Source organism: Onychostruthus taczanowskii, unplaced genomic scaffold, assembly GCF_017590055.1.
Source record: "Onychostruthus taczanowskii isolate IOZ18803 unplaced genomic scaffold, ASM1759005v1 scaffold37, whole genome shotgun sequence".
In the NCBI taxonomy this organism is placed as follows: domain Eukaryota; kingdom Metazoa; phylum Chordata; class Aves; order Passeriformes; family Passeridae; genus Onychostruthus; species Onychostruthus taczanowskii.
The window spans coordinates 6,619,859-6,647,058 of NW_024501126.1; the positions used below are offsets into that span (position 1 = coordinate 6,619,859).

Genomic DNA, 27,200 nt, shown 5'->3' on the forward strand with positions numbered 1-27,200 from the left:
TGACACCTAACTATGGGTGCTGAATGACTGTACTCCTCATGTAATGGATTTGTACAAACAGGGGTGTATCTCAGCTGCAATTTCAAAGACAAAAATGAGGAGGAGTGAAATCTGGGCTATGGCATTTACAGTGCAGCCAGGACTTTCCCTGGAGTCAGCAGTGACTGTTTGTCCTCTATCACTCATGTTTAGGACAATTCACTGAACTGCACCTCATATTTAATCAAAGAAATATAAGAAAATATAAGGGAGAAATCTTTTTAATTAATAAAACATAGTAATAGTAACTTGAAAAAGAAATACTTGATCTTCAATACCTCTTCCTTAAACCAAAATTTTCTATATATAAATCTATATCCCGTTTCCAAAAAGAAGTTTCTACACAAACCACATCCTCCAAGCTAGAGGGAGAGTTCATGATAATGGAAGAAAAAAATCTGTGAAGCCCTAACTTCTTAAATCAAATTGGAAATTAATATACATGATATGTGTATATATAAAAAAATACATGTATTTTAAAAAAGACATAATAGTTATAGTTAGGGTTAGAATGAACAGCTTAAGTTCAATAATCTTATCCAAGACTACAAGTAGCACATACAGCCTTAATTTTTGTCTCTGATTGACAATAACTTGTGCATTCATTTCTCTATTATAAAACTGAAGGAGCAAACATGTGAGAAGCCCATGCCTTTATCCTGATGAAGAAAAATGGTTCTTTCTCCTCTGTGGTAAGAATTTCTTACAAAAAGGTGACTATATCTCATGCTGTTGTAGTTTTCTACAACAGAATTTATTTTTGTTGAAAACAAACTTTCTTTTAAACAGATGGAAGAAGGGGAAGCTATGAAGAGGACAGACTTTAGATGTGACAAAAAGAAAAGGGACGCACTGTTCGTTGCTCTCTGCCTGCAAAAGAAGAGACATCAACCATGCTTAACACAGAGCCAGGCAGAAATGTTTCCAGTTTTGTGGATCTGGATACACTCACTGCCAAGTATACTCTCCTTTTGCACTCTTGTTTCCCTCAAGTAAAACTCAGGTGTATCATTCAGAAAAAGTGAAAAGAGTCTTCTCCTTTCTTCCTGTTGCCTATTCCATTGAAATGGTATACATTGATACCTGCAGCCTGGTTCTGACGGGAAGCGAATGAAATAAATCCCTGACACCTGCACGGTCCCACGGACTCTGCAGGAATAGACACGGCACCAGTTTTGCTGTGCAGGATATCAACAGGTACCTTGTCAACGCTGCTCCCTGAGACACAGCACTGTGAGGTGCCTGAGCAGCAAGGAGAGCTGCTGTGGATGCTGGCACTAGCAGTCTTTCCTGCAGCAGAGGTTTTCCCTTCTTCTCTTCCCTGCAAATTTTCATTTTTCTCTCTGGTGACAATAGTGCTTATAATGAGGTCTTTAAATAAATTCTGCTACAAACTCTCAAGCTAGCAAGCCAAATCAGCTCAATAAGACAAGTGAGGCAAACAATAAACTCTAAGGCAAGTTTTGTACTGGCTTGGCATTGCCTTTGACTAAACAAGGCATACTCCTATCACTGTATGACAACTTTTTGTTTTTCCATAGACTGCCGGCAGCTCCCCGACCTCACAGTATTTCAAAACCCTAATACTTTCAAGTTATATATCTTTAGCTCTCCTGGTGCAAGCAACAAGCTTCTTTCCTTGAAAAGGTAAACAGTTTGTAACAAATTTATATAAAACTCTACCCATTAACAATTCCAAAAGCTATTAGTATTAAATATTGAAACTAATTTTTAAGAGCCTAAAGGGGGTATTTTCAATTTAATGGCTAGATAAATACCACCTGACATGATGGCTGCTTTCATTAGTTTGTTTCAGGTCTACTGCCTGTAATGAAATTTAATTAAATTGACTTGGGTACTTAAAGGTACAGTATACAGAAGTGTCCTGCAGAGAAGAAAGTTAACTCAAGACCAAAGTATGTGAGGCTGAATTTAAGAAGCCAATTTACTAGTCACAAATGTGATCTAGGAGAGGAAGAGTAAGACAAAAGGATTTGACAAACTGGAAAGCAATTCAATGCAATTCTGTTACAGAATGGATGTGTTTTTTAAACGTAATGTTAAATGTATTTTGTTAAATTAATTAGAAAGTAGCAACTGCACACTACAGGATGAGAGAGAACAACCAGAGTACAGAAATACCATTATACACCCTTCCAACGCAACTTCCACTGGGCATTTGTCTATATTTTTACTATACTGAATATACTCATTATACTATTATATCAATTATACTTTATAAAGTCCAAATGCTAAAGCTTGATTGGCAGTGATGTGTTTCTGACAAAATCCTCTTGAAAAAGCTGCAGGATTAAAATTGGGACGGGAGTTGGATGTTCACTACAGAAAATGAAAGTGATATTGTAGTCTCTCTGAACACTTTGCTGGCCTTAAGGGGTGAACAGGTTCTTTATCTCCCTGCTCAACTTTCAGTCATTTTGAAAAGAAATAATTTTCATCAGGCCCATGTGAAAATAATTATTTTGTCAGGGTGACTAATCTTATTGCACCAAACACCTACTGCATGTGCCTCATGAAAATATAATTTGTTTCTTCTTTCTTTTCTTGCTATTCTCTTTGTGTTTGAAGTGTAAGGGAGAAATGGGAATCAGATTTCTATTGTGCTTGCAAGAATTTCAAATTTTCTGAAGTCACTGGTAGTGGAGTCTTTCATTTGAGGAGAAGATTTGTGGAGGTGGACGATATCAGACACACTATTTTCTCTCTTGTAGTACAGTAACATTGTAAAGACTGAATTAAATTAAGTCCTGATGGGAACTGACAACATGTTGACCCAACAGTTCCAAACAGGAACAAGGAATGTCCAGGAGTCAGGAAGGGTATGGTGCCTAACCTGGATATCTTACAGAATCCACTCAGAAAGAAATCCCACAACAGTCCATGTGCTAATAGCCATGCAGCAAAAGTGAAAACAAGCCCTATCCTCTGACTGATCTGAACTTCTATAAGAAGACACTGACTTGAAAAGCACTGAGTGCTCTAGAAAAACAGTATGATGTATGATGGCTGTGTGATGGCTCAGTATCTTTCAGTGTTGAAGAGCACAGCCTGCTCTGACTCCTGGACATGGGTGTCTGAACATTGTCAGGAACAGAGAAGAGCAATTTCTGTAAATGGGAAATTCCTACTAGAGGGAAAAAATTACAATAATGCAAAAAATCTAATAAAAAACAGCTAAAGCCTGAAAAACTATAGATAATGTTGTGTCCTGCCTTCCTGAAATTTACAACCTTGCCAGCATGCTACTTCTTGCTTCAGGTCTGATCCTCTTGTAACCCAATTTAATAGATGATTTACAGACAACTTGAAGCACACAGGCCCAGACTTGCTTCGTCATTCTACTTCCTTATCCACAAGCCAGCTTTTTACTGGTTCCAGGATATTAACTGAAGTAATAACTGTTCTTGTAATGGCTATAAGGTGTACAAATGCGAAGTTTTGATAGATAACCTCTTGCAGGGATCAGTAACTAGACCCACTGTGGCGTCAGAAGCAGGTGACACAGCAACAAGGCAAAGTGCCTGTAAGTACGTAAGGTAGGATCTACTCGCTTTGAAACTCAGCCAGGCACTGCTCTGAGTGTTGCTTCCTTCACAAGGCAAAGCCAGCACTGTCAGGTTAAATGAAACATCCCCACTGGTGTGCACCAGTGTGACGCCGTCTACAGCGAAAGATAAATCTGATGTGAAGTAAGTCAAGGCTCATCAGACTTACATAGGTCTGGGCAATTCTTCAGTGGGAATTTGCTGTCACAACTCTAATAGGACAAAGCAGAAATTACAACTGGATCAAATAATCTACACACATTGCCATATGAAAATTATGTGTATGACTTGACTGTGGTGAGAAATCTGAAATAGTCACAAAGTTGGGGTGATCCACATAAATATCTCATGGAGCTCTTACATGGGATTTCTGAAATAATGCATTTTTTATGATCACCAACAACAACCCTTACTTATTAGGATTTACAATCTGGGATCATATTATTTTGTTTTAATACAAGAGAAAGAATAAATACATTTCTCAATGTTTCTCAAAAAAGACACCAAGCCAGTCCCATGGCAGCAAGGGCAGAAGCTAACTAGTCCCCAACAAGAGAACCTGTGCACCACTGGAGGGGTGACAAGGAAATGTGAGGTGCTGAGGAAGAAATGGTGAGACAAGTGTTCTCTAAAAAAAGCCCCTGCCTTTGTACTTGAAGAGTATTTACTTTGGAAGAGATTTCAACTAAATTCTTACAGATTCAAAAACTTGAGAAACACTCCTGAAAAGCAAACCAACTAGTTTTATATAAAGTATCTAATTTAAACTCAAAAGTGTTTTTTTAATTTTTTCTTTGAGTGTAAAAATTCAAATTGAATTTACACTGTCAAATCCTATTAACAGTAAATGACTCCTAAAGTATTCTTCTGTCTGGATTTGCTTGTGTTGTTTCCAGAAAACCTCAAAGCCAGAAAAGAATTCCTGGACATTGATCTGCTTTACAATGTATTACTTATAAACATCATTTTAGTGCCATCAGTTACTCTACAATTCTAATAAGTATTAACATTTTTATTCACAGGATTTTATCTTTTCCTTCCAAAGAGGTAAATCAGGACATGCTGCTCAAGAGAAGAGAGGGATTGAGCCTGGAAGATCCTGGTGTTCTCCTAGCTTACATGTCCATTTGGCTTAAATCTTTTATTCTGGAGCAATTTCAATGGCTTTAGGAGGGCTGCTGACTCCAAGTGTCATATTTTCCCTCCTCTCCCAAAGAGTTATGAGCCAAGCACCCAAAATCAACAGACTCAAAGTGAAGACATGCATCACTGAAGCTCATCTTAATTTGAAGATTTTAGTATTTGTGCTTATAGTCTCATTTCCACATCTTAGAGAAGCCAGAAGATTATTTTTAAAAGAGAAATTAATCAAGTTTTGGGACTTTAAAAATATTACATTAATGTGGATAAAAAAGCAGAGTTGGTGACTGGATGAGAAGTTAGCCAAAGTGTTTAAAGGAAAGCACAGCCTTCCCATGCCTTTTCATGATGACAATGAAGCCAGTTCTTTGCTGGTTAAAGGTCATGCTGGGAGCACCACCCTGTGTGAGCCTCTGAGGAAGGACACTCCTCCTCCTCTGCACAGACCTAACTGGGGGAGAGGATGGAGACCCTGCTGAGAGCCCCATGGAAGCAATGCCAACACTTGAGCCAAGGCAAAGAGCAGCAGCAGCAGCAGGGCCAGGTAGGGAAGGACCAGGCCAGGCAGGTGGCAGAGCTCCACTGGAGCAGCCACCTCTCCCAGGGACCCTCAGTGCCCTGTCCCAGTGCCACATGCTGGGGCTGCCATGTTGCTCCACAGCTGGTGCAGCTGTGACACACGCAGTGCTTCTGTCTCCTATCTGGTGCAGCGGGCTAGACCTCAGGGCTTCTCGTCTTCTTACTCTGAATTTCAGTGTACAAATGGCTTTTACTTAAAAGTGACCATTTCTGCATCCCAGACACAACAGAAGCTCAATTGTTTAAGAAGCCGAAAGACAAATAGATACTGAAATACGTATTTAGGGCAGCATGAGGCTTAAAGAAGGGCTCCTAGTCAGACAGTCATTAACTGCAGCAAAACTGTCTGGCACTGGCTGAGGATTATTAAGTTTTCTGTAGGCTCTTTGAAGTGACATTTTCAGAATCGGTGGTTAAACTCATTTTTTTCAAAGTGAGATATATACCTCCCAGCCTCCATCTTTCAGCTTCTCTGAAAGCAATGGCATTACTCTCCCAATGTCAGCATTCCACCTCAAAATAATCTACAATATTTTCTCTCCCTGTTTTTCTCTTCCATTGCAGTACAAGGGGTACTACATTCTTCTGAGAGTATCATCCATTTTCTCCCTTTCAAAATACCACAGATGGCCTTGGTGACTTTTCTCTTTTTTCAAATGCACTTTTTGATGTGCATTGTTATCATCTTCTAATCACAGATCTTGTACCTTAATTTTACACCTCATCCCTTGATTTTAGCTATGAAGAGACACACGATGAGGGAGAGATAAGTGCTAATTACTTGCCAAATCTATTCAAGTGAGAAACAGCAAGGAAACTATCCCCGGTGGTTTTATAAAGTGCAAGTCTTGGATGTTTTAGGCAATCAGTGAGGCATTGCTTTACCTATCCATAATTAATTATTGATTTCCTGTTGTGTGAATTGCAAAGATGACAAGACCTAATCTGATAAATAAAATAGCTGCAAGAAAAGAGAATTGTATGTGAGGCAAAGCATGAAGGACAAGATTTCAGATATGGCAGAGTTCATTATTCATTTTGCTAAGGTTATATGCAGTGAAAAAATAAAACTTCCACAACACTGCAATAAAATGAAATAAATTCATTTCTCAAAGCATCACTTTGCCCCTTATACAGAAAAAAAATTGTTTTAATATATTTTAGAGGAAATGAAAGCCGTACTTGGCCCTTCAGCTAGAATTTCTGTTCTTCTATTACCTCCTGCATAATGTATATAAGCTATAATTTAAATTGTTAGAATCACACAAGAACTATTCTTGCTTGTATCATGTATGTACAAAAAATGTGTACAATGATTTTTGATTTGTGTTGTAATTTTCATTCCAGTAATGCAATTCCAGCTATCTTAACATGTGTATCATCTAGAAATGCACTCCTGGCCACAAAATTTCAGGAGAGAGACAAGTACTACTTTATGTTCATGGTCAGTTTCTTAAATCTACTGTCCTTCCAAAGCCTACAAACCAATCTACCTCCTACTCTTACTTTTCATGCATTAACCAAAAATCAACCAGATAGAACTCTTCTATTACACCTATGAGTGTAAACCATGAAAAAAATCATTAGCAGAGTGAAATTTGCATCATTCTCCCTTATGGAAAAGAACATGGAATACTGATGATTCTGACTGTGATCAGAGCCAGTAGAAGTTTGTGCTTCCCAAACAGCAGCAGTGCAGCTGAAAACAGACAATCATTTTATTCAAATGTTGAGCTGTCTAACATAAGAGGAGTCAGTGACCCTTCAGAAAACTCACTGGAGGAACTCATACTGTCCTCGGTTTTAGGTAAAAAGTTTGTGCATAATACACCTGAATCAGAGAGTTAGAGATCCAAGTGATTACTGATAACCTGTGTGAGTTTACGGATATTCTGCTTTGAACATGTAGCTCACCAGCACACATGGACATTAATAATGAGAAATGCACATTGTTTTTTACTGATACACCTTTAACAGTTTCCAATTCACAAAGTAAGTATTGTTAACCCAAAGAGAAACATACTGTTGGACCAAAGATTACAACTCTAAATTTAGAGGATCCTCAACTTTCTCTAAAAGCGCTCTGTTCAATTAAAAGTAATAAACCAATTCAGAAATTTCCAGTGAAACTTCTCATTTCTACTTTTTGCAGGAAGAAGTAGCTACAGCTCTTTCATCAAGACAAACTGTATCAGCATGTAAGGAAGTAAAACACTCAGAACAAAGCACACATACTACAAAAGAGACTCCTTTCAAAATATAAGGTTTCTTTCTTTTTTTTTTTCCTTCTTTTTTAAAGTCTGAAATGGCAGACATATTTAGGGCATTTTTGAATTCCATTAGCAGTTTTAGGAAGAGATGAAGGAAGAAATGAGAAGGACTTCGTAGTATTTTTCCCCCACCCATTATTAGATCATGTAGAACATCAAAAACATGAAAGTAGGATGTTGATGCAGCAGCTTAATATTTCATTGACCTTTGATTGAATTAACATGTACCAGCCATGCTGAACACACACTTTTGACCTCCTTGTAGAACCCAGAAGAATGTGGATGGTGATAGTGCAAGTAGGGCAACACAAAGACACCCACTGTTATGCACCGACTATCTCAGCTCAACTCTTTACCTCTGAGACAGAAATATGCTGTGATTGACACAGGAATTTACTGATTTCCCTCCCCTCTGTGCTCCATGAGTGTGATGTTACTGCAAATAAGAGTTCTACTGGTCTGATCCATTTGCAGAACTGTAAGCAGCCATCCAGCACCAATGGATACAACAATCCCGCTCAAGTCTGCTGAGAGGAACAGTTTCTCACCCATACTCTTAACTGCACATCTACTCTGATCTGTGCCTGAACCTAGACATGCAAATATTAAGCATACAAGTTCATTAAATATGACATTTTGTTCAGAATGGTAGAAATCATATTCCTTGAAGGAATTTTGGAGAAAAATACTGACATCAATTAAAAATAGTTTCTTTTTGCATGTATCCTTAAAACACCTTTGAAAGCCTTTAGGAAGATGTCTACATTTTTTTCAGTATTGTACATATGAATCCAGCTAAGCACTGTTTGCCATTAACTAATGTAAATTAGTTTTAAAACATTTAATACATTATTTAAATGGACTAAAAATGCCAAAAGATATGTAGTTAATTTTCTTAGGTCACTATATTCTACTAAAATATTAAAATCCAATTTTATTCTGAGGTACCATACTTTCGAAAAAACATCTGTAGTTGTGACCTATGAATAACCTTCTGGATTCTGGATGCCTCCTCATAGCTGTACCCTAAGGATATTTCAGAAACTTCAGTTATAAAATTCCCTTCAGAAAGAAGGCTTTAACTTAAAGATACAGACTCCTGGGCTGCATTTTAAATTTTCTTTTCTTCAGAAAAGTTCAAAGGGTGGAGTACTTTGGGGACAGACTTTACACAACTATGAGATAAAATTTCTCTCTTCTAAATCTGTACTTAGCAACCTTAGAGTGGACTTGAGTTTTTAAGTGAACAATACCTCATACTTCCCTTATGAATCAGCTAGAGCTTACCATGAGACCCAGCATCAATGCTGAGGATGCTTTAGCGTCACATATATATGGTGCATCCTAGAGAATTGTTTGGATAAACTTTGATTCTTTACTCATTTGTTTAGCACCTCTTGAATCTAGTAGATTTTGGATGAGAATGGTGCGAGCTTCCATGCACTCCTTAGTGATTATGTGGAAAAATTACTACTAAATTTGGTTGTTGAATTATTACTTGCCACAATGGTCAATGCCTTACTAGAGGGAAGTACTATCATGCCCTTAGCGCCCTCAGGGGAAAAGCAACAATCAACTACAGCTGTAGATGCTTTCTAAGCACACAATTAAAACCATTAAGTTTTATTTCTTTACACATTCCCAAGGTCTCTTTCTTTGGACACAGAATCACAGAATCTCTTGATTTAGAAGGGACCTGTCATAATCAGTCCAACTCTTTCTCCTGCACAGGACACCCCAAAGGTCACACCATGTACCTGACAGCATTGTCCAAACCCTTCTTGAACTCTCTCAGGCTTGGTGCTGTGACCACTTCCCTGGGGAGCCTGTTCCAGTGCCCAAACACCCTCTGGGTGAAGAACTTTACACAATATCCAACCTACAGGTATTGTGGGCACCATAATTAAAGGCAGCTCCTCTAAATCTACTCTGTGCTTGTGTTCAAGTCTTACCTCAACCCACCCCATTTGTATATATACATGTACACAGAGGTATTTACCACCAAACACAAAGGCATACTGTCCAACAGACAGACAAGTATTTGCAAAAAAAACCCCCAAAACCACCTTTAGTTTTGCTCTAATTCTGTTCAGTTATCATACAGGATTTTTAAAAATCTCATTCATTATTGAAATAGTAAAAGTAAAGGTATGTCTGTTTTCATGAAAAATGATCATTGAATTTTCAGTTCAGGCCATACTATCTTAGATAGCTATTAATATTTTCAATATCATCATAGACGTGGAAAATGTTTTAGAGAGAAACATGTAAATACCGAAACAAAACTAAAGGAATGGTAGGTGATACTGAATAGTATAAAAACCTTTCTTGAGGGCATCACAAAAATTTTGAGTATGTAAAATTTAAAATTATTAAAAGAAACAATGCTGATTAATATATAGTAAATTACAGAATCCATACGGATAAAACATTTGAGAACATCTCCTTCCAACAACTGATGCTGAAACACATGATTTGATACTCCTCAATGTGTTGCCATTGTGATATAGGTAAGAACATGAATATTTTGCATTATTAAATGTTTTCTACCCTCTTTAGGCCATGCAATGTATATTTTTATAATAGCAATCACTTGCTATCTTTCTAGTACTGTTTGAGATTGTTAATAAACTGAAAATTAGAAGGACTACAAAAAAAATTACTTGAGATGATGAAAAAGCCAAGGAAATCAGAACATATTCACTTGATGCCACAAGTGAAATGATAATTCTGGGCATTAAAAAGAAATCAAAACAACATTCAGTTTGACTTAGCATTTTGTAATATTTTGGTCTTTTTTTAAATTGTTCTTCTTACAAAAGTAGCCAAAAAATTTCGAATGGTAGTGCAGCTAGGTGAAAACAATATGTGTTTTGACAAATGATGCAATTTTTCTCTCTCTATTTTTAAAAATTCAGGAGTGGTTTTTACATCACTTTTTTCCCTGTGTGAATACTCTTGACTACTTCTGCATAAGCCAAAGAGTTTGCCTCTACATGTCAGTTCAATTTATTTGTACAATTTCCCCTTTAAGATTCATGATTGTTCTCATGATATGTAAATTCCTATTGTATAGACAAATAGGGTGTTATTCAAGCAGGCAATTGGCAATCAAAGAGACAGAAATGTTAAAATTTTCTTGCCAAAGGTCTGAATGATTCTTAAAAAACAATCCCTGTGAAGGTTTATGCAATCAAAAGAGGAAGTAATTTAAATGGTAAGTTTATATGGTGATGCTGCCTAGGGAAAGTTATGTTGAAAAAGTAACATCAAGGTAAAAATGAAGTTCCAGACTCTCATATCATTGCTCACTGAAGAGGTTCTCGTGTCTCTAAGAAATAATGTGAAAAGATTATCATATTATTCTTTCCTCTGCAGCAACTACCTGCTATTTGCTGCAGAATACAAAATATGCCTTTGCTTTAATGATGAAAATTCTTTATATTTTTGTGTGCTTTGGGATAGGCAAACCTATCTGATATGAACACTGGAAAGCAATATTCAGCATAAAAAGCAGAATTAAGAACGCACACACACAAATCAGTAATGACAACTTTTTCTCTAGCAATGAATCTAATGACAATTTCAGGATTCAGTATTTTGCAAGATTGCCAATTGATAAAAAGCCACATTTAAAATGCTCAACTAAAGGCAAATCACATGTTCCTTAAGAAAGAAAAAATGAAAGAATACACTTGTAGACTGCAACTCTTTTGCTATATTGGTTATACAATCTCTTTCTACTCAAATTAATCAGATGATGCTTTAAAAAGGCTTGAGAGTATTTTAGTTCAGCAAAAAATTTCCACATTTCCTTCATTTAAAGTCAGATTAGGACTTTGCCTACTTCCTAATTAACAAAAGAAAGTAGTGTAATATATCAGATGATGAAATGCTGTGTGTTTTAACTATATTCCTGTTAGCTAAAGATGAAAAGGATTTAGAGTAACCTTGAAAGATATTTATGTCTGGAGTATTTAAATGAGGTCTTCTCTGATGTCTTCTATTTACAGGCAAACTTAGTGCAAAAAACCAAAAAGATGAAAGAAATAGCATAGCTACTATGTTCTGTGGGGCCAGGAAAAACATGTAAATTCCAATTTCCTCTAAATATACTATCAGAGGTAATATACAGACATATATGTATGACTGTCTATATATGTCTGCGTGTGTGTATATATATATATATATATATATATATATATATATACACACACACACACACACATAATGCACAGACATAAACACAACCACTCCATGGACTTACTAGGATGTTGTACAAATGTAGAAGGTATTTTGGTTTTGCCATAATGCCACAAAGTAATATTTAATTATGGAAATAAATAAATAAATAAATAAGTTAATTCCCCTCTATAATTCTGTCTGAAGGAAATGTACATTCCCACTCCTAAGTGAAGTGAGGCACTTTCCATCTAGAACCTATAGGGTTCAGTGAATTAAACTGTGCAACTTAAGAACATATTCTCCAGTTAGGCTTTGTTACTTTTGATTCAAAGGTCTCCTGAAGAACTGCTTTGGGTACAAATCTCAGTATGCATGAAACACAACAATTCAAGACTGGTCAGCTGACAGCCAGAATACCTGGGTTGGGGAATAGATTCTGGTTTCTTGGCTCTGGGAGAGAGTATGCTGAGCGTGCCATGACCCAGAGTCGTGGGTTGGTGAAAATCCTCTGTCATCAGTCACACTGAAGCTTGGGGACGCCCACTGCCATAAATCAATCAATTAGTCAATCATTTATTAATCAGGTACTTGCATTTTCATAGTTAATATAAAAATGGGCTGTAGACAATGCCTTCTCTATAATGATACTTTAGCTTCATATTACAGAAGCGAGTTTGTCTTAAATTAATTCATCCTTTTTCTAAGAGGGTGACATATTAATCTGAAAAAGCTTTTGCCAATTGTACAGAAATAAATTAAGCCCCGCTGAAAGATCAGTACTGCAAAGTACATATGCTCATGAATAATCTGAACACATGAATAGTTCCTTCAAGTCAAGCCACTATTTTTGAGGAATTATTATGCTCTGGATTTAGAATTTAGATCTTTAATGTAGGGTTTAAGTTCTGCACAGACCTTTTCACTAGATAAATTTAACCTAAACCAGCTTCCTTTTGAGGGATGTCTAACTGATAATAATAACCTTACCAGAAGAAAATCCAAATGATGTGTCCCAAGTTTACATGATCTGACGTTGTAATTAACATTTTTAAAAGGTGAGTAGGTATATTTTATTTAAGAAAAGACTTTAGATTCTAAAAGTCCTTGAGACTAAGGTTTTGAATTTTAATGCTGTCAATTTTCATGGAGCATTTAGTCATAAAGGACTTCTCATAAAGCCATCTTCTTATTACTCTGAAAATCACATGAAAAACAAGTCTTTTTCTATATCCACATGGCCTTAACTGCTCAGAAGACTTCAGGCAATTCTATGTATTTTTTCTAACCAATGACAGATGAGGCCATCTTCCGAGTGACTCCATTAAATGCCTATCACAAAAGTATCTCTGCTGTAAATGGCACAATACAAACTGAAGGACGACTGCCCTGAATAGCCTCCCTGGTTTCCAGTGTTGGGTGCTATTTTTATTCAGATGGCAGGTGAATGGGACAAACATTTCTAGTATTCCGTGCAGAACAGAAACCTACCACAATAAATGGGAAAGAAAAATATTTTCTACAAATTCATCATGACCTCTACTTACACACTAGAACACAGAGTAAGTGTAAATATAATGATAGAATGTAAACATATTTTGCTGGAGCCTAAGTGGTTAGGCAAAGCAAACCAATTAACAGAAAACATATTCTTCCTGACAGTTCCTCCAGCTCTTTAATACTGTACACATTTAATGCTAATTGAAGCTTGTTTTTAGCTAATAAATTGTCTTTCATGTTAAGCTCATTTAGCACAACCCTTTTGCTCAAATTTCCTCATGTAATTTAACAAGCTATCTGTATTTAAGAGTAGTTGGTTATTTTTTAGAATATTGACATAGAGTTTACCAGCTAATGGAAATTTGCTCTCTTATAGTCAGTCACATCTGTATTTTCTCAGGTGTCCCCAAACATTCAACCAGTGAATACCCTAGAGACTAGAGCGGGGACAGTGATACTGAGTCAAACATAGGTGCCTTAAAGAAGCCATGTAACAGCTCTTAAGGGGCTAAGCATAAATGGGGCAGGATCTCTCTTTCTAAGCGCTTCAAGCAGCACTTATTTCTCCTGCTAACTCTATAATACAGGTTGCCATGACACTTGAAGAGGAGGGGTGTACCAGGAGTTTGAAGAATAGGAACAAGCTGTGGGATAGCTCCTGTACCTTGTTTTTCCGATGTGTTGAGACACTGACCCACCGATGGGGCTTTGGGCCATGGGACCATTAAGGATGGTTGAAAATCAGATTTTAAGTAATTAGATCAGACTCATGAAAACAGAGACAGATGAATGATCATTTATGAATATATGTCTTGCTTGTAGAAAACAAATGATGATATTGTCTTCGGGAGACCATATTACCTCTATCAATGAAAAATGTCATCACCTCCTTTCTAGAAATTAATCACACTAATCTAATCACTGTCTATACATAACAAAACCTGAACATTGTTTTCCTCTTGGTGGACTTTTTCAGACTAGATTTCTGTACCAGCTATCACTTGTAAATTAAGCAGTATATCCAATGAGCTCTTGCATGATGAAGGACCTGCAACTTTTGGGGTGGCTGGCAAATCCTTCATTTCAAGACTAAATTAATTGCTTCCTCTTTGTCTATCAAGCCTTCTTTTTTTTTTTCCTACAGTTTTAGGACCACAAATATTTTTGCGTTTTACAACTTTTCCTTGTTGGACTGTGCTAGGATAGTGCCAACTTAACCACACCAGGGAGCAAAATTGACTTTTTCCCCTCAAAGCACAAGCCTACAGAGGAGTATCTAACACTACTGCCTTACTCACAGATCTGAAAGCTGTTTACTTTCTATGTCTTTCCCACACCAATCCAGCCTAAAGAATCTGTGTTCTCAGTAAAGCCACAATACAGCTTCCATGACCTGGAAATCACCAGACAATGGATAGAACCTGCCAGTGGAGGGTACAGTTTGTGGCACGGCTCTGCAAACTCAGTGCATAAGATATTGTGGACTTAAAAGAGCACCCACACCAATCCCCAACTCTGGATTTCTGTCAGTGCAGTTTATCTTCTTCTGGCTGTAGGATATTCCTTGCTATGTTGAGCAAAATTAGAAAAATGAAAGAGGTTTTAGTGTTTTTGCTGATCCCGTCATACTTGGACTAAATATACTGAATGCTACTGTATTAGCAGTAAACATGTATTGCCTTCTTTGCCCATTAATACAAAGAATAATACTTCTATTCATTTTACAATTTATACTTTATTGTGAACCTGTAGCTCTAAAATATACCACAATTTAAACTATTTGGTTATATTGTTTCTAAAAGAGAAGGTAAGCGTTGCTGCTTTCACTTAATTATAACGGGATGCTAGCAATTTCCTTGTATTACAATACAAAATTGGGTCTCTGTTGGCCAAGTATAGATACTTTGGTATATGGGAGCAAATTGCTGATGGTTATATGGTTATTCAGTGGGATTTACCTGCGCTTCAAAAAAAGGCTGTGCAAGTGCAAGACACTGCAAAGTGCTGATCGCATTACACTCTATGTTCACTCATTTTTACTGGTACATATGTATTTTAATGGGACAAAACAAAGATTGCATTAATCCAGTATCTTTATATTACATAAGTAGCTGACTATTACTATAATGAAAATTTCTCTAATTTTCCTACCATAAAACCATTGCCATTGCCTTCCAGACAGTGGTTGAAATCAGACGGCCAGCATAAGAGACAGCCTATTACAGGCAAGTTTAATAAATATTATAATTTTATAAAGATTATTGTATGTATTTCAACAAAAAGGAGTATGTAACATTAACTATCTGAACAATTTTATTAGAAGAAACCATATTTATACAAAGCTTAACAGCACATATAATGGTATGTAATTAATATACAAATATGTAGCAGAGATTGATCTTCATTTTAAGATTTTGTGTAGGAATTAAGTAATATAGACATTATTACAATTCTCTTCCTGATAATATAGATGACCTGTCTGCTATGACTGTCCGGGAAGCTACCTCTAAAGCTAGCCTGTCCTTTTTTCCATATGACAAGTATGTATTTGTGGCCATGAAAAATGCTGTTGTAAGCACGCGAGGTACTTAGTACCTGAGCATGCTTAGTATGTAAGTCCATCACCAGCAGTCACACCAGCAGCCAACAGCATACTTTAGGCAGCAGTAAACTCAGCAGCCACACAGCACAAACATTATTACCTCCTGCACCGAGCAACCCCAGAAACTGCTTTTCCATCACAGCATATATATACAGACAGAAGGTTGGACATGAGCCAGATATTGTAAGAACCTCAAAGAGATTACGGTGCAGAACAGCTCAGCCTCTACAGTGCAGCCACCCACATGCACAGAAGTCAGGCTACGCACGCTTCCAGTGTGTTTCTGCCTTGGATCAAGAAAAGCCTGCTCATGTTTGTTCCCGCCTCATAATGGGACAGTTGAGGACCAGCTTGTTACTTGGAACGTCTTCACATATGGTATCCCTAGGGCTGCCAAGGATGACTGAAAATATTGGAAGTGAACAATGGGAGAGACTCAACAGTCATCTTCCTCACTCCTCAGACTTGACACAAGCAGGGCTGAGGCATGCAAAAGAACAGCATTTCACACAGAAGGTCAGCTTCTGCCAGCTTGAGACTTGGTGCATACATTTAATGTAACTAAGCTATTTTCTTTTGCAGAATACATACAACACAGACCACACCACTGTGAACCCTCCCTACTCCACAATCCTTATACCTCAGCCTCTACTAGGGCCTGAACTGAAGATGCCACATGAAGCCTTAGCTTTCTCTGATGAGATTCCAAATACAAGTATCACTTACATAAGATGCGACATTCCAAGCAAGAAGACATTGAAGAACTAAATCCGCAGGCTGATACTCACATGGAACGTAATTCAGTTTGGAAATATTCAGCAAGAATTACTGTAAATGTTTTCATTTACTAAGTAGACACTTAAGTTAAAAAAGCTATATAGAATGTTGTTTTGCAGTATTATATTACTCTACTGCAATTCATTTTCAAGAGGTTAGCAGGCCTGTGGGAATGGCATGGTACTATGGACTCAACAGACTGAAAACCAAGAACATGATGCCACTGTCTGCTGGCGGATTAGAAACAAAGCTACAGGTTTCTGCCCACCTCCATATGTAGCTGGTCCCTAAGCACCTCTCCTTCAGATACTCTTGTTTACAATCTCATGAGGAAATTTGGGAGCTGAAGGGCTGGAAATCTGGTAATCTCCTCAGAAATGTGAGGAGGTGTAAGAAAGACTGTTCCAGTAGGAGAGCTTACATACATTATTTGTTCAACGAACAGAGCATTTCACTCTCCAGGGCTGTCAGATCCAGCACATTTTGTATGAATTTATTTCAAAATCAAATTCACATCCCCTTTTCACCACCACACATATTTTCAAAGGGCATTTTTATGTTAAAAATAGAAATTAAGGAAAAAAAAAGAACTCCAAGTATCTGAAACTTTAAACTCCAAGTGAATTTCCAGTGACATCAACAAATATTTTGGTCTAAAGTCTCTCAGCCCCCAAATTTGGATAACAGCATGAAAGATCTGAAAAAATCTAGAAAAAACCCAAGCCTTACCTTCTTGTAGAGACTTCTCAGGTCTCTGTACTGCCACATACTATTGAGGACCTGAGATGCTGCTTTCACCACTTTGGGCGAATGCCTGTTACACACATACATTAAAAAGGGAGAGAGAGAAAAAAAGAGTGAGAAAGAAACTGTTAAATAAAGGACGTCATTCATTCCAATTTTCAAATGCTACGAATTTAAACCCACAAATGAAGTGTGTTTCAAGTGTACTGTAACATCTTTGCTTAGCATCATGGACACCAAGGTGTTTTTAGGGAAGGGCAATGTATCAATCAATGTGAGGGGTAAAAACTTGTGCATCTCAGTACACACAGGGATTTCTGCTGAGAGCAGAGTAAGGGGAACAGGAGGTAGAAATTGGCAAAATTGTTGAGGACCCAACTGGCATCACGTACATCTAAGATATGCTATAACTTTTGGCGTAAAGGACAAGGAGACAAAGCAGAATTTCTTTCTCTGCAAGCTGCTGAACTCCAGCTCAGGACAGTGTGCTCAACTCATTAAGCTCCTCTCAGCAGTGGCCAAAAGAAATTCTAGATGGGTGATGAGCACTGGTTTTGAAATGCAGAGCCAAGATGCAGAAATACAACTGATTACAAAAAGTTATGATAAATTTCATTAGGAATCCAAATGTGGACTGGGATTTTGCTCACACCATTATCCTTTAATGACAGGAATACAATGTGGTGTTGAAAACCATGTAACTTCACAAGACAAGTTTTGAAAGAAGATCTAAACTATTGTTACAATCAGCTGGTGTCATATAATCCCGTTGGAATAGGTAGTTAAAAAAAATCTTTAAAAAATAAAGGAAAAAAAAAGGGGTCAAATAGAAAAGGACCAGGAAGATAACCCAGGCCATTAAGGAAGCATACACTGTGCAGGACCAAAAGTACATACAAAACAGCAGAATGCTAGAAAACCTTGAAAAGGCCAAGGATCAGAGGGAGGATTGATGGAGTTCGGGGCAGTCATTGAGGTGATTTATGTTTTACTCAGAAGAGGCATATGTTTTGAAACATCAAAGAGGAACCAGAAAACCAGCAACAATCCTAAGTTGCTGCTTTGGGCAGGGGCCAGGCTTTGGTTCATTCTGTGACTTCTGAGAAGAATCACTGGCAGGCTGACGTGCAAGCTGGTAAAGCGCTGTTATGACACAACTGATTTATTAATACAACATTTCCCTAGTAATTTATTTGGTGCTTTTTTCCACTTCTATTCCATTTCTCACCCAGAGTAGAGCAGTAGGTGGGTAATTGGTGAGTAAACAGGGTTTTGATAAGCCCTTTCAAGCATAATTGTTTTTATTATACCTCCAGCTGTACTGGCTAGTGGGGTGCTGGTAAGCATGGAGTAACCAGGAAAATAACTGTGCCAACCACTCCATGAATACTGAGGAGAGGCAGGAGCTATGTGAAGCTGATATGGGCTTGGCCAATATAAATAACCTTAGGAACACCATTTCTCTCATGTGTCATACTGGGAGACTGTTCAAGCCCTGGGCATATTCCAAAGGCTATCAGGGTCAGCCCAACACTACTGGCACTGATACATACCAGCATGCATGGCTAGTTCAGTATCCTGCACATTCAGAAACAGTTGCTTCATCCTGGACAAAATTACTTCATACAGAAGTGATTTACTGTATTAAAGTGAGCATGTCAGAATTTTCTATCAGTCCAAGAACCAGCAATTTCGGTTTTCAAACAATGAATTATCAGTAAGAAACCAAACCAAGCCAGCAGCACACAGTACTGACATTTCTGAAAGCTGAAAAATGAACTTTTACTTAAGATGGGCATTTGCAGCACTGTGTGTTGACAGGTTTTCTTGTCCTAGAACTGTGCAACCTGTAAAAATAATAATATGGGACTGCAGGTCAAAGTACTTGAGAGGAGGGATACATATCATGACTTGGAAGAGCATTTTGGAATTATTCTGCTCTAGATTAATTAGAAATAGATGTCTTTCACTCTTATGAGGTATATTCAAACAGGGAATTATGCCCTTGGATCCTCCTGAAACTGCCCATGATACTTCAAAAATTCCAGACTCAACAGGTATTAGTATTCTTTACCAGATAATGAACAGGTAGACAAATGCATTATTCTGAGGAAATACACATTCAACTTAAGAGAAATGGTATGAACCTGCTTGCAATGTCAGTACATTTGATCTAGAAAATATAAATAAAAAATTTAGGTAATGTCAATAACAATAAACTGCAAATATAAATAAATTGGCAGAGCATGGGGAGCACCCACAGCTGAAATCACATACTTGGTCACACTACTTTTTACCCCTTACAATTTGAATGCAAGAATGTTTCAATAATGAATTTGGCATGAAAGGAAAAGGGTGACAATAGAGGAAAAGAAATGGGATTAAATTATACTGGCAATGCTCCGATCATATAGGCGAGCATAAGTTCTCATACCAAATGTAGGGTGCATAAATCTTTCCTTCAGGTTGTGGCCTGGCTTTGTGGGGCTCTTTAAGAGCTCTGATGCTGCAGTAGGCTGTGTGATGACAGCTCCGAGTAGGTGAACTGATGGGTTTTGTACACTACAGTGAAGGCTTTTTGTTTTCAAACTGCCATAGTCCCATTGCACTATACTTCATCAGGTTGACAAATATGAGAACCAGGCTATCTGTTTTAGGCAAAAGAAGGATAAAGAGTGACCTCTTCATGAAGAGTGTGTACATAGCCAAACAGACAAGATGAAACCATAGCTGTTCTGAAAATGTCACAGTTGTGTGCAAGACATTTTTTTGCCTCACAAAGCAGCCTAAAGGCTCTCTCAGAAGCAACCAGTCAGAAAATCCATGGATCTACTACTAAGCTGGTGGCAGGGAAAAGGGTGCTGTGAAGAGGGACAGTGACTTTACATTCTTCACTCCTAGATCAAGAGAAGCAGTACCAGAACTGTGGTGAGGTCCTTCCTTTCAAAGGACCTCTCCACCTGCATGTCACACCTTGTGCAGGGTGCAATCCAACCACTCTGATCCCTAATGTTTATTGGGATCTTCTGCAATTGCTTAGAGGTAGGGGTTGCTGTAGATAATTACTCTTCCTTAAAATGAACACGGAGTGCCCTCCCTGCACTGTGGACGGCACATCAAAAATAAACCAAAGCAGAGGGAGATGTTTGGTATTGCCATTGTCTGTTTCTCGTCATCCTTCACGCTGGGCATGTGATTTCTGTGGAAACGGAAGGATTCAACTCACAATTGCACAGAGAAGGCAAACACATTCAGGACTAGTAATAACTACTGGAGAGGTTAAAAAGGTGCAAGGTGATTTGCAAAACATACTTGTCTCCTTTACTCTTAGATATGCCAACCAGTTTCTCAATGCCGCCTGCGTCTCGTAAGGCCTTGGCATTCTCCATGTTTTTAGTGATGACTTCATGCAGAGTGCAGCAAATGGCAGTAACGGTGTCATCAGACATGGCCTTGCTCGCTGAGCTGTTGCTGTTGTTAGCGCCTGGCAGTCGGTGGACCAGATCCCTCATGGCATACTTGCCTTTGTTGAAAGAAAACGAAGGGAGAATTCAGAAGATACAGCAATAAAGGGTGATGGGGAAGTACAGGGAAAACACGCAAGGCTAATAGCACCACTTGCATCATTGCAGGTAATTTAATTGGATACTGGTATTAATTTGGAGCAAGCCATATTTACATGATTGCATGTTCAAGCATTTCACACATTACGGACCCTGTTAATACTTCCTTACTGCATCAGTCAGAGACTTTGGATATGGCCACATCACACCCGTAAGAGAATGGAATTGTGATGGGAAAGGCCAAGTATATGCACAAAGACAACCTGAATACCACAATTCACAGAACTTGGCAAGTCCACACCTCCCACCAAACCACTCACAGTTTGTTACCATAAATTGAATGTGCATCAACTGTTAAAACCACAGCAGTGAACGCAAACCCAACGATGTTATTTGTGAAAAGGTCTTCTCTGAAGAATTCTTCCCTGTACAAGGTTAATTCTGTTCTACATGCAGCAATTTAAATGGGTTTAATAGTGTTTCTTGGACTGCACTGCTCAAGAGGATGCCATCTTTTTCACACATCCTTAGTTGTATGCACGGTACTGACCAGAAAAAGAGCCTTTCTGACATCTATTCCAATCTGGCACTGTGCAAGGATTTACTGAATAAAACACTACCCTCCAGAACTTAAAATCTCCTAAAATGAAGGGAATTTTTTAAATGGTCACATAATTTAAATAAAAATAAATTCTGTATGTTATATTTGGGCTTGATGATCTTTTTCAACCTAAGTGATTCTAAGATTATTGTAATTTTTTTCATGCTTAAATAAACAGATTTCTTTTTCAAAACTGCATCTAAAAGTCATGCATTGCTTGTAAAAATAATAAAAAAGCAGCTTCTGAGAATATATATATATGGCAGATTAGCACCAACACAGATGTACAAGAAGCCTCACATCAGTTCTAGAGGATTGCTGTTATGGTGAATGGCTGCTCAACCCTTCATTGTGATAAAGAGAAGATCAGAAAAGGTGAAGGCCTGATGGAGTTATTACTGAGGTCAGTGAAACAACTCTGAATCACCTTCAGTGCAGATGTGCTAGGAATTTGCATACAGCAATCACCATGAGTGTATCATGCAGGATGAAAAGCACAGGAAAATTGGGAAATATAAACATAATTAGTAATCTAATCTACATTACATTTTGTGAATGATCAGGTATGATTATTGTATATAATATGGTAATTTAATCAGATTTTTTTGATAACTTAAAAATGTTTACGCATAGTGTTTATGCATACTTATTAAAAATCTTATTTCTGAATTCATAAATTCAGTTGTTTGTATCCATATCTGAAAGCAGAGGCAAGAGGAAAATCACATCTTTCAACTAGCAGACATTGAATAATTTTTATTTCTCACAGTTTTGCCTGATGTGGTGGAACTTCAGTCAGTCATTTGAACAGAATATTCATAATACAGATAAAAACTTAAATCTCTATACTGAACTGTTAAAGACTGTCAAATAGATTTTGTGGTAATGTGAAGTGTTAGAAAATACTCTATATTATGTAAAGACATTCCTGATTACAAAAATCATTCAACTGTGTACAAAATGTGTACAGTAGGATTTGAATGTTTCCAGTATGCTGCAATACAAATACAAATCCTGTGCTCAAACATTTTTATTTCTTTGAACTTAATATTTAATTTACTTGCACTGTAATGATTTTAAGCAATATTATTAATATCAGATGTAGAACAGTTGTTAGCACCTCTTTCTCTTCCAGAAATGATTTATTTGAGCAAACTGAAAATTTTCTTTTTCCCCACACATTAATGAAACACTGTTGCAGAAAAGTCTGAAATGCTATTTTCACCTGCATCTGTCTGTTCTGTGCAACATGAACACATTAATAGCTGTATATCACTTACAGTGAGTACTTCAGTTTCCAACACATATCAAATTAAGCTGGTGTTTCAAAAAATAAACCATGATTTGATTTAGCTTTTACTCCTCTAGTGCAGTGTCTGCCACTGGTTGGGAGTAAGTATAAGTAGATAAATCAGATCTGTGAGACTTTCTGCTTTACTCTGTGCACACATTCAGAATAGACCAATATTCCTTTTTCTTTTTGGTCCTCACTTAAATTGCAACAGAGCATCTCAGCACCTCAGTCCTCTGGTGGAATCAGTTCATGACGATAATTTCATCAGCAGCCAAAGATTACCTCCCAGAACACTGGGTATAAGGAAATTTGCATGGCTGCCCCAAGCAGATTTCTTTTCTGGAACTGGTCTGGTATTCCAGGCAGTAGTACTCACACCAGTACACATGCCTAGACACACAAAACGCTTCTTACAATAAATAAAGGCTTTGGAGCTATCAGGGAGAGTTCAGCCGGAAAACTAAAACAGACACAATCAAGCAGGTTATAAGCATTCTGGAAATGCCAATGCTCAGCAGTTCTAACATTTCTGCTGTGCACACCCTTCAGTAAGGCCTGAGAAGATCAAGTCAGTATTACATACTTCAAAACCATAAAACAGTTTTTTTATACATAATGTGTAACAGTGGGATAGTACAGCATTCCTTATTCTGAGCAGTTGCAGTAATTCCAGCCCAACATTACCATTCAATTCTTCATCAGAAGCATATTTAAAGAAAAATATATTCTGAGTGGGTTTGGTAGGGTTTTTTAATTGCTTTCCCCTTCTTTCTCCCCCAAGAATTGCATCAAATTTAGCCTTTGGATAGCAACTACCAGAAGACTCGCATTTTGTAGATCTAAAATCTAGTCACTGTATTTCATCTGTGGCAGCTGTGCAAGCTGGTGTCCAGTTTGGAGACCTCCCTACCAGAACCTGTAATGTCAATGCCAGTCCCCCCTGCCAGGAGCTGCCTGTTGGGGATACAGGCGTCCCTCTCCCTGCCCTGTCCCCAGGAGGCAGCAGCAAAAGGCAGAACTGATGCTTTCAACATAGCTGCTCACCCATGTAGGTAAAGCCACCGACTATAATCCAACAGGCATCATGGTCAAGGACATCAAAATGTCCTTCCAGAGGTTCACCAAACACAGGTGGCACACCAGCTGGAAGAAGAAGGGAGTGGCTGAGCTACAAAGCTGATCCAAGTCTTAAAACCTATTAACGAGTGTAACTGTTAGCACATTTTCTGCAGTTGAACTACAAACACTATGTTAGCTATATGAAAATATATTGAAAAAGCAGGGAATTTTCTTTAATATAGAATTTAGCCATGGAAGTTGAAAGTCAAGTAAAAATAAAGTACATTCTTTATACTGCAAGATGATTTTCTAAAACTATACATATAGTTAGTTAATAAATCACTGTAGGACATTCACAGAAAAAAAAACCCCATTAGTTATTGGTTAACTTCACTTATCTCAGTTATACTCCCACTTCTTTACTACAGACACGAAGAGTCATGTTTTTTGGCAGGAGCTATAGAAGAAACCTTGCTCTACAGTGGTATGAATGTGAAGTCCTCCCACAGGTACTGTTGCACCAGCCCGACACAACTGAGATCCTTGACTTCTGCACTGGTGTGTGTTACATTCCGCACTTAGAATTATGTTTGCCTGTGTTAAGAGCCTCTCCTGAAAGCAGACTGAAATGTGCAATGGAAACCAGTGCTGGAATGTCAGCAAAATGTTATCTAGCACTACTATTATCTAGCACCACTAGTAGGAGAGCTGGGCAATTCATCTTGCAATACAAGAAGCCTCCCTGAATGGAAGAAGTGAGAATTGATGAGGATGCTGGGAAGAGAGGCGGATGTGTGTGAGGATTATATTAAAAATAAATAGCCTTGTTAATTTTCATCAGGGTCCACGCAGAACTACTTTCATCTACAAAAAAATTGATTTTTTAAATTCATTTTTTGTATTTGAACAATATTACACATTGTAAGAGCCAAAACTGATTTGAAGCTTTTAAAGAGGATTTACATAATATGATTAAACATAGCCAACAGCTTGACAAGGAAAAAAGAAAACATATTTATTTGTCCAATTTTACTCTTAAAGGAAGGAAGAAAGATATAAAAGAGACATAAGAGGAAAGGAGTTACCTTGTGGGTGCTTGGAAGAACATTTTTCTGATACTATACATTTAAAAGTTATTTTTCTAAGATAAGACATCCATCATTTTCATATTAAGAAGGTGATTCATCTAATGCTATGCACTAAGTCTTTGACTCTAAGAGGATAGCATCTGCTTATTATTTCAACAATGAAGACTTAATGTCTTTTCCTTTGCATGATAAAAGCCTCAGCACCTTAATACCTGCCTCCATTGCTTAATTCAGGAAAATTTTCATATCAGAGAATGAAATAACTGTCCTAAGAATGATTCTGCCTTCACAGCCAAACAGCACAGCAAACTATTCTTCTGGTAGATTAAACCAGAGCAAAATCATCACAGATAAGGTTCTACTTCTGGAAATACTTCCCTACTATTGCCTTGAGACAAATTCGCTGCTGTTGTAACATTGTTGAAACCACTTCCATTTTCACTGATCTCTGAATAATGCCTTTGACACATTGGCAAATTTATTAAACAGTTGTGACATGGTTCCTAGTTTGAGAGTACAAGATTAGGAAAATCGACCTATTAAAGAAACAAGACACCCCAAACAGATATTAATTCCGACAAAGACCTCTGTCCTAGAAATAGATTTTTTTCTATAAAAGTAATTGTTCACTATTCCCCCCGCTCCAAAGATATCCATTAATTCATATAATGTAGCTAGCTAATATAAAAATGGCAAAATGTCACCATACTTTGTTGTAAAGACACAGACATCCTATTCCAGAACTACTGGTGCCTGTATGTCAGAATATATCTGAAATTTATTCTCTTCGTTCTAACATGTGCACTCTACTCAGACTTACGTGGTTTTGGGCACTTTCACCACCCCTGTGTTTTAATACTACTCAACTTCAGTGTTTCACAGACTTATGGAAAGAATATGACTGGGAGAGCTTTTATGATTACTTTCAATCATTACTTAAGAAATGCGCCACAACTGTCTACTTAATTTTTATGGAACAGATTTTGGTCTTAGGTCAGTGTATTATTCAACTACTAGTTTAATAAATTAGAGTGCATTCATCACATAACAGCAGTGGCAGAAACACGACTATATCTGATGACTCATTCCTACACCACGCTTTCCCTGTCAGATACCACTCTTCTAAGCTGCAATATATTACTGGCACCTGTAACTCCCTCAGAGTCCAGCTGTCGGTGTTCCAGAGGAGTCCTGTGTGTATTCTGAACACTGGAAATTTTCTAGTACATACTGAGGTGCAAGAGGGGGTGTAAGAGCCCATAAAAAAGAATGATTATGCTTATTGCAGTATGTAGCAGACTCTGGACTTGGACAATACAAGTTACAGTGTAGGCATCAGAGCAGTCAACCTCATGACATTTCAGAGGGTAAAGGTGTGTTAGTTTGCATAAGGAGATTTTCTATCACCAGTGAAAGACTCAAGGGAGAAAACCATGCTCAATTTTAAGGACAAAATAGGCTAAGAGGTAAGAAATGCTATCATGCTGGGTCTTAGAGCCAAACACGTGTTTTTTTTGTGGGGCAAGAGCTGGAAGCAAGCCCAAAAAGATGAAGCAGGGTAATAATGCTAGAGCTGCTGAGCCAGGAGTAAAGGCAGCAGATGGAAGGAGACACAAACCTGTATCTTTGAAAGCAAAAAAGACTGCAGTACTGAGGTTGAGAGACACTTGACCCACTGAGTAAATGATTACTCCTCAGACTTTGGGGAGCAGCAGGAAAGGTGAGTGAAGAGTAAGAAAAAATCCACCTTATGAGGCAACGTTGGTTTATAAAGGTTTGTAACCTTTTGAAAGAAGGTTTATAAAAGAAGATAGAGCAGCACAACCTGAAATAAGGGTCATCAGCCAGCAAAGAGTTTAATGCCCTCTCACTCATCACTAAATGACATGACTGTCTCCAGACAGGCTTTCCACTGCAAGCACCGAGCCAGTGACTTTGCTCTCCACGTGACTCCAAAAGACACAGTCTGCAGCAGTGCCTGCTGCAGGGTGCCTTGCATGTGAGGGACTGCAAGTGCCACAGTTTGCATACAGCAGTATTGCCCTCTTCCCTCTCTCTGGGGGCCCTCATTTGACATGACTTCAGCTGTGGACAGAGCAGGTTTAGGATACTCCAAGGTAGGTCTACTGTCAAACCCCCATGGCCTGGCCTGTGCTGGCTCATGGTCTGCGATGCTGCTCATCACAACACATCTGT

At 37.9% G+C, this 27,200-nt stretch overlaps 1 protein-coding gene across 1 annotated transcript in view; it reads right to left on the reverse strand.

Moving 5' to 3' along the window:
• CTNND2 (catenin delta 2) overlaps window positions 1-27,200 on the reverse strand; it is a 518,515-nt gene that overhangs the window by 14,737 nt on the left and 476,578 nt on the right. The window contains exons 17-18 of the mRNA XM_041411749.1: window positions 20,712-20,922; window positions 17,385-17,469 (exon numbers count right to left, since the gene is read on the reverse strand). Coding sequence (XP_041267683.1) covers window positions 17,385-17,469; window positions 20,712-20,922 — 296 coding nt within the window. The remainder of the gene's footprint in view (window positions 1-17,384; window positions 17,470-20,711; window positions 20,923-27,200) is intronic.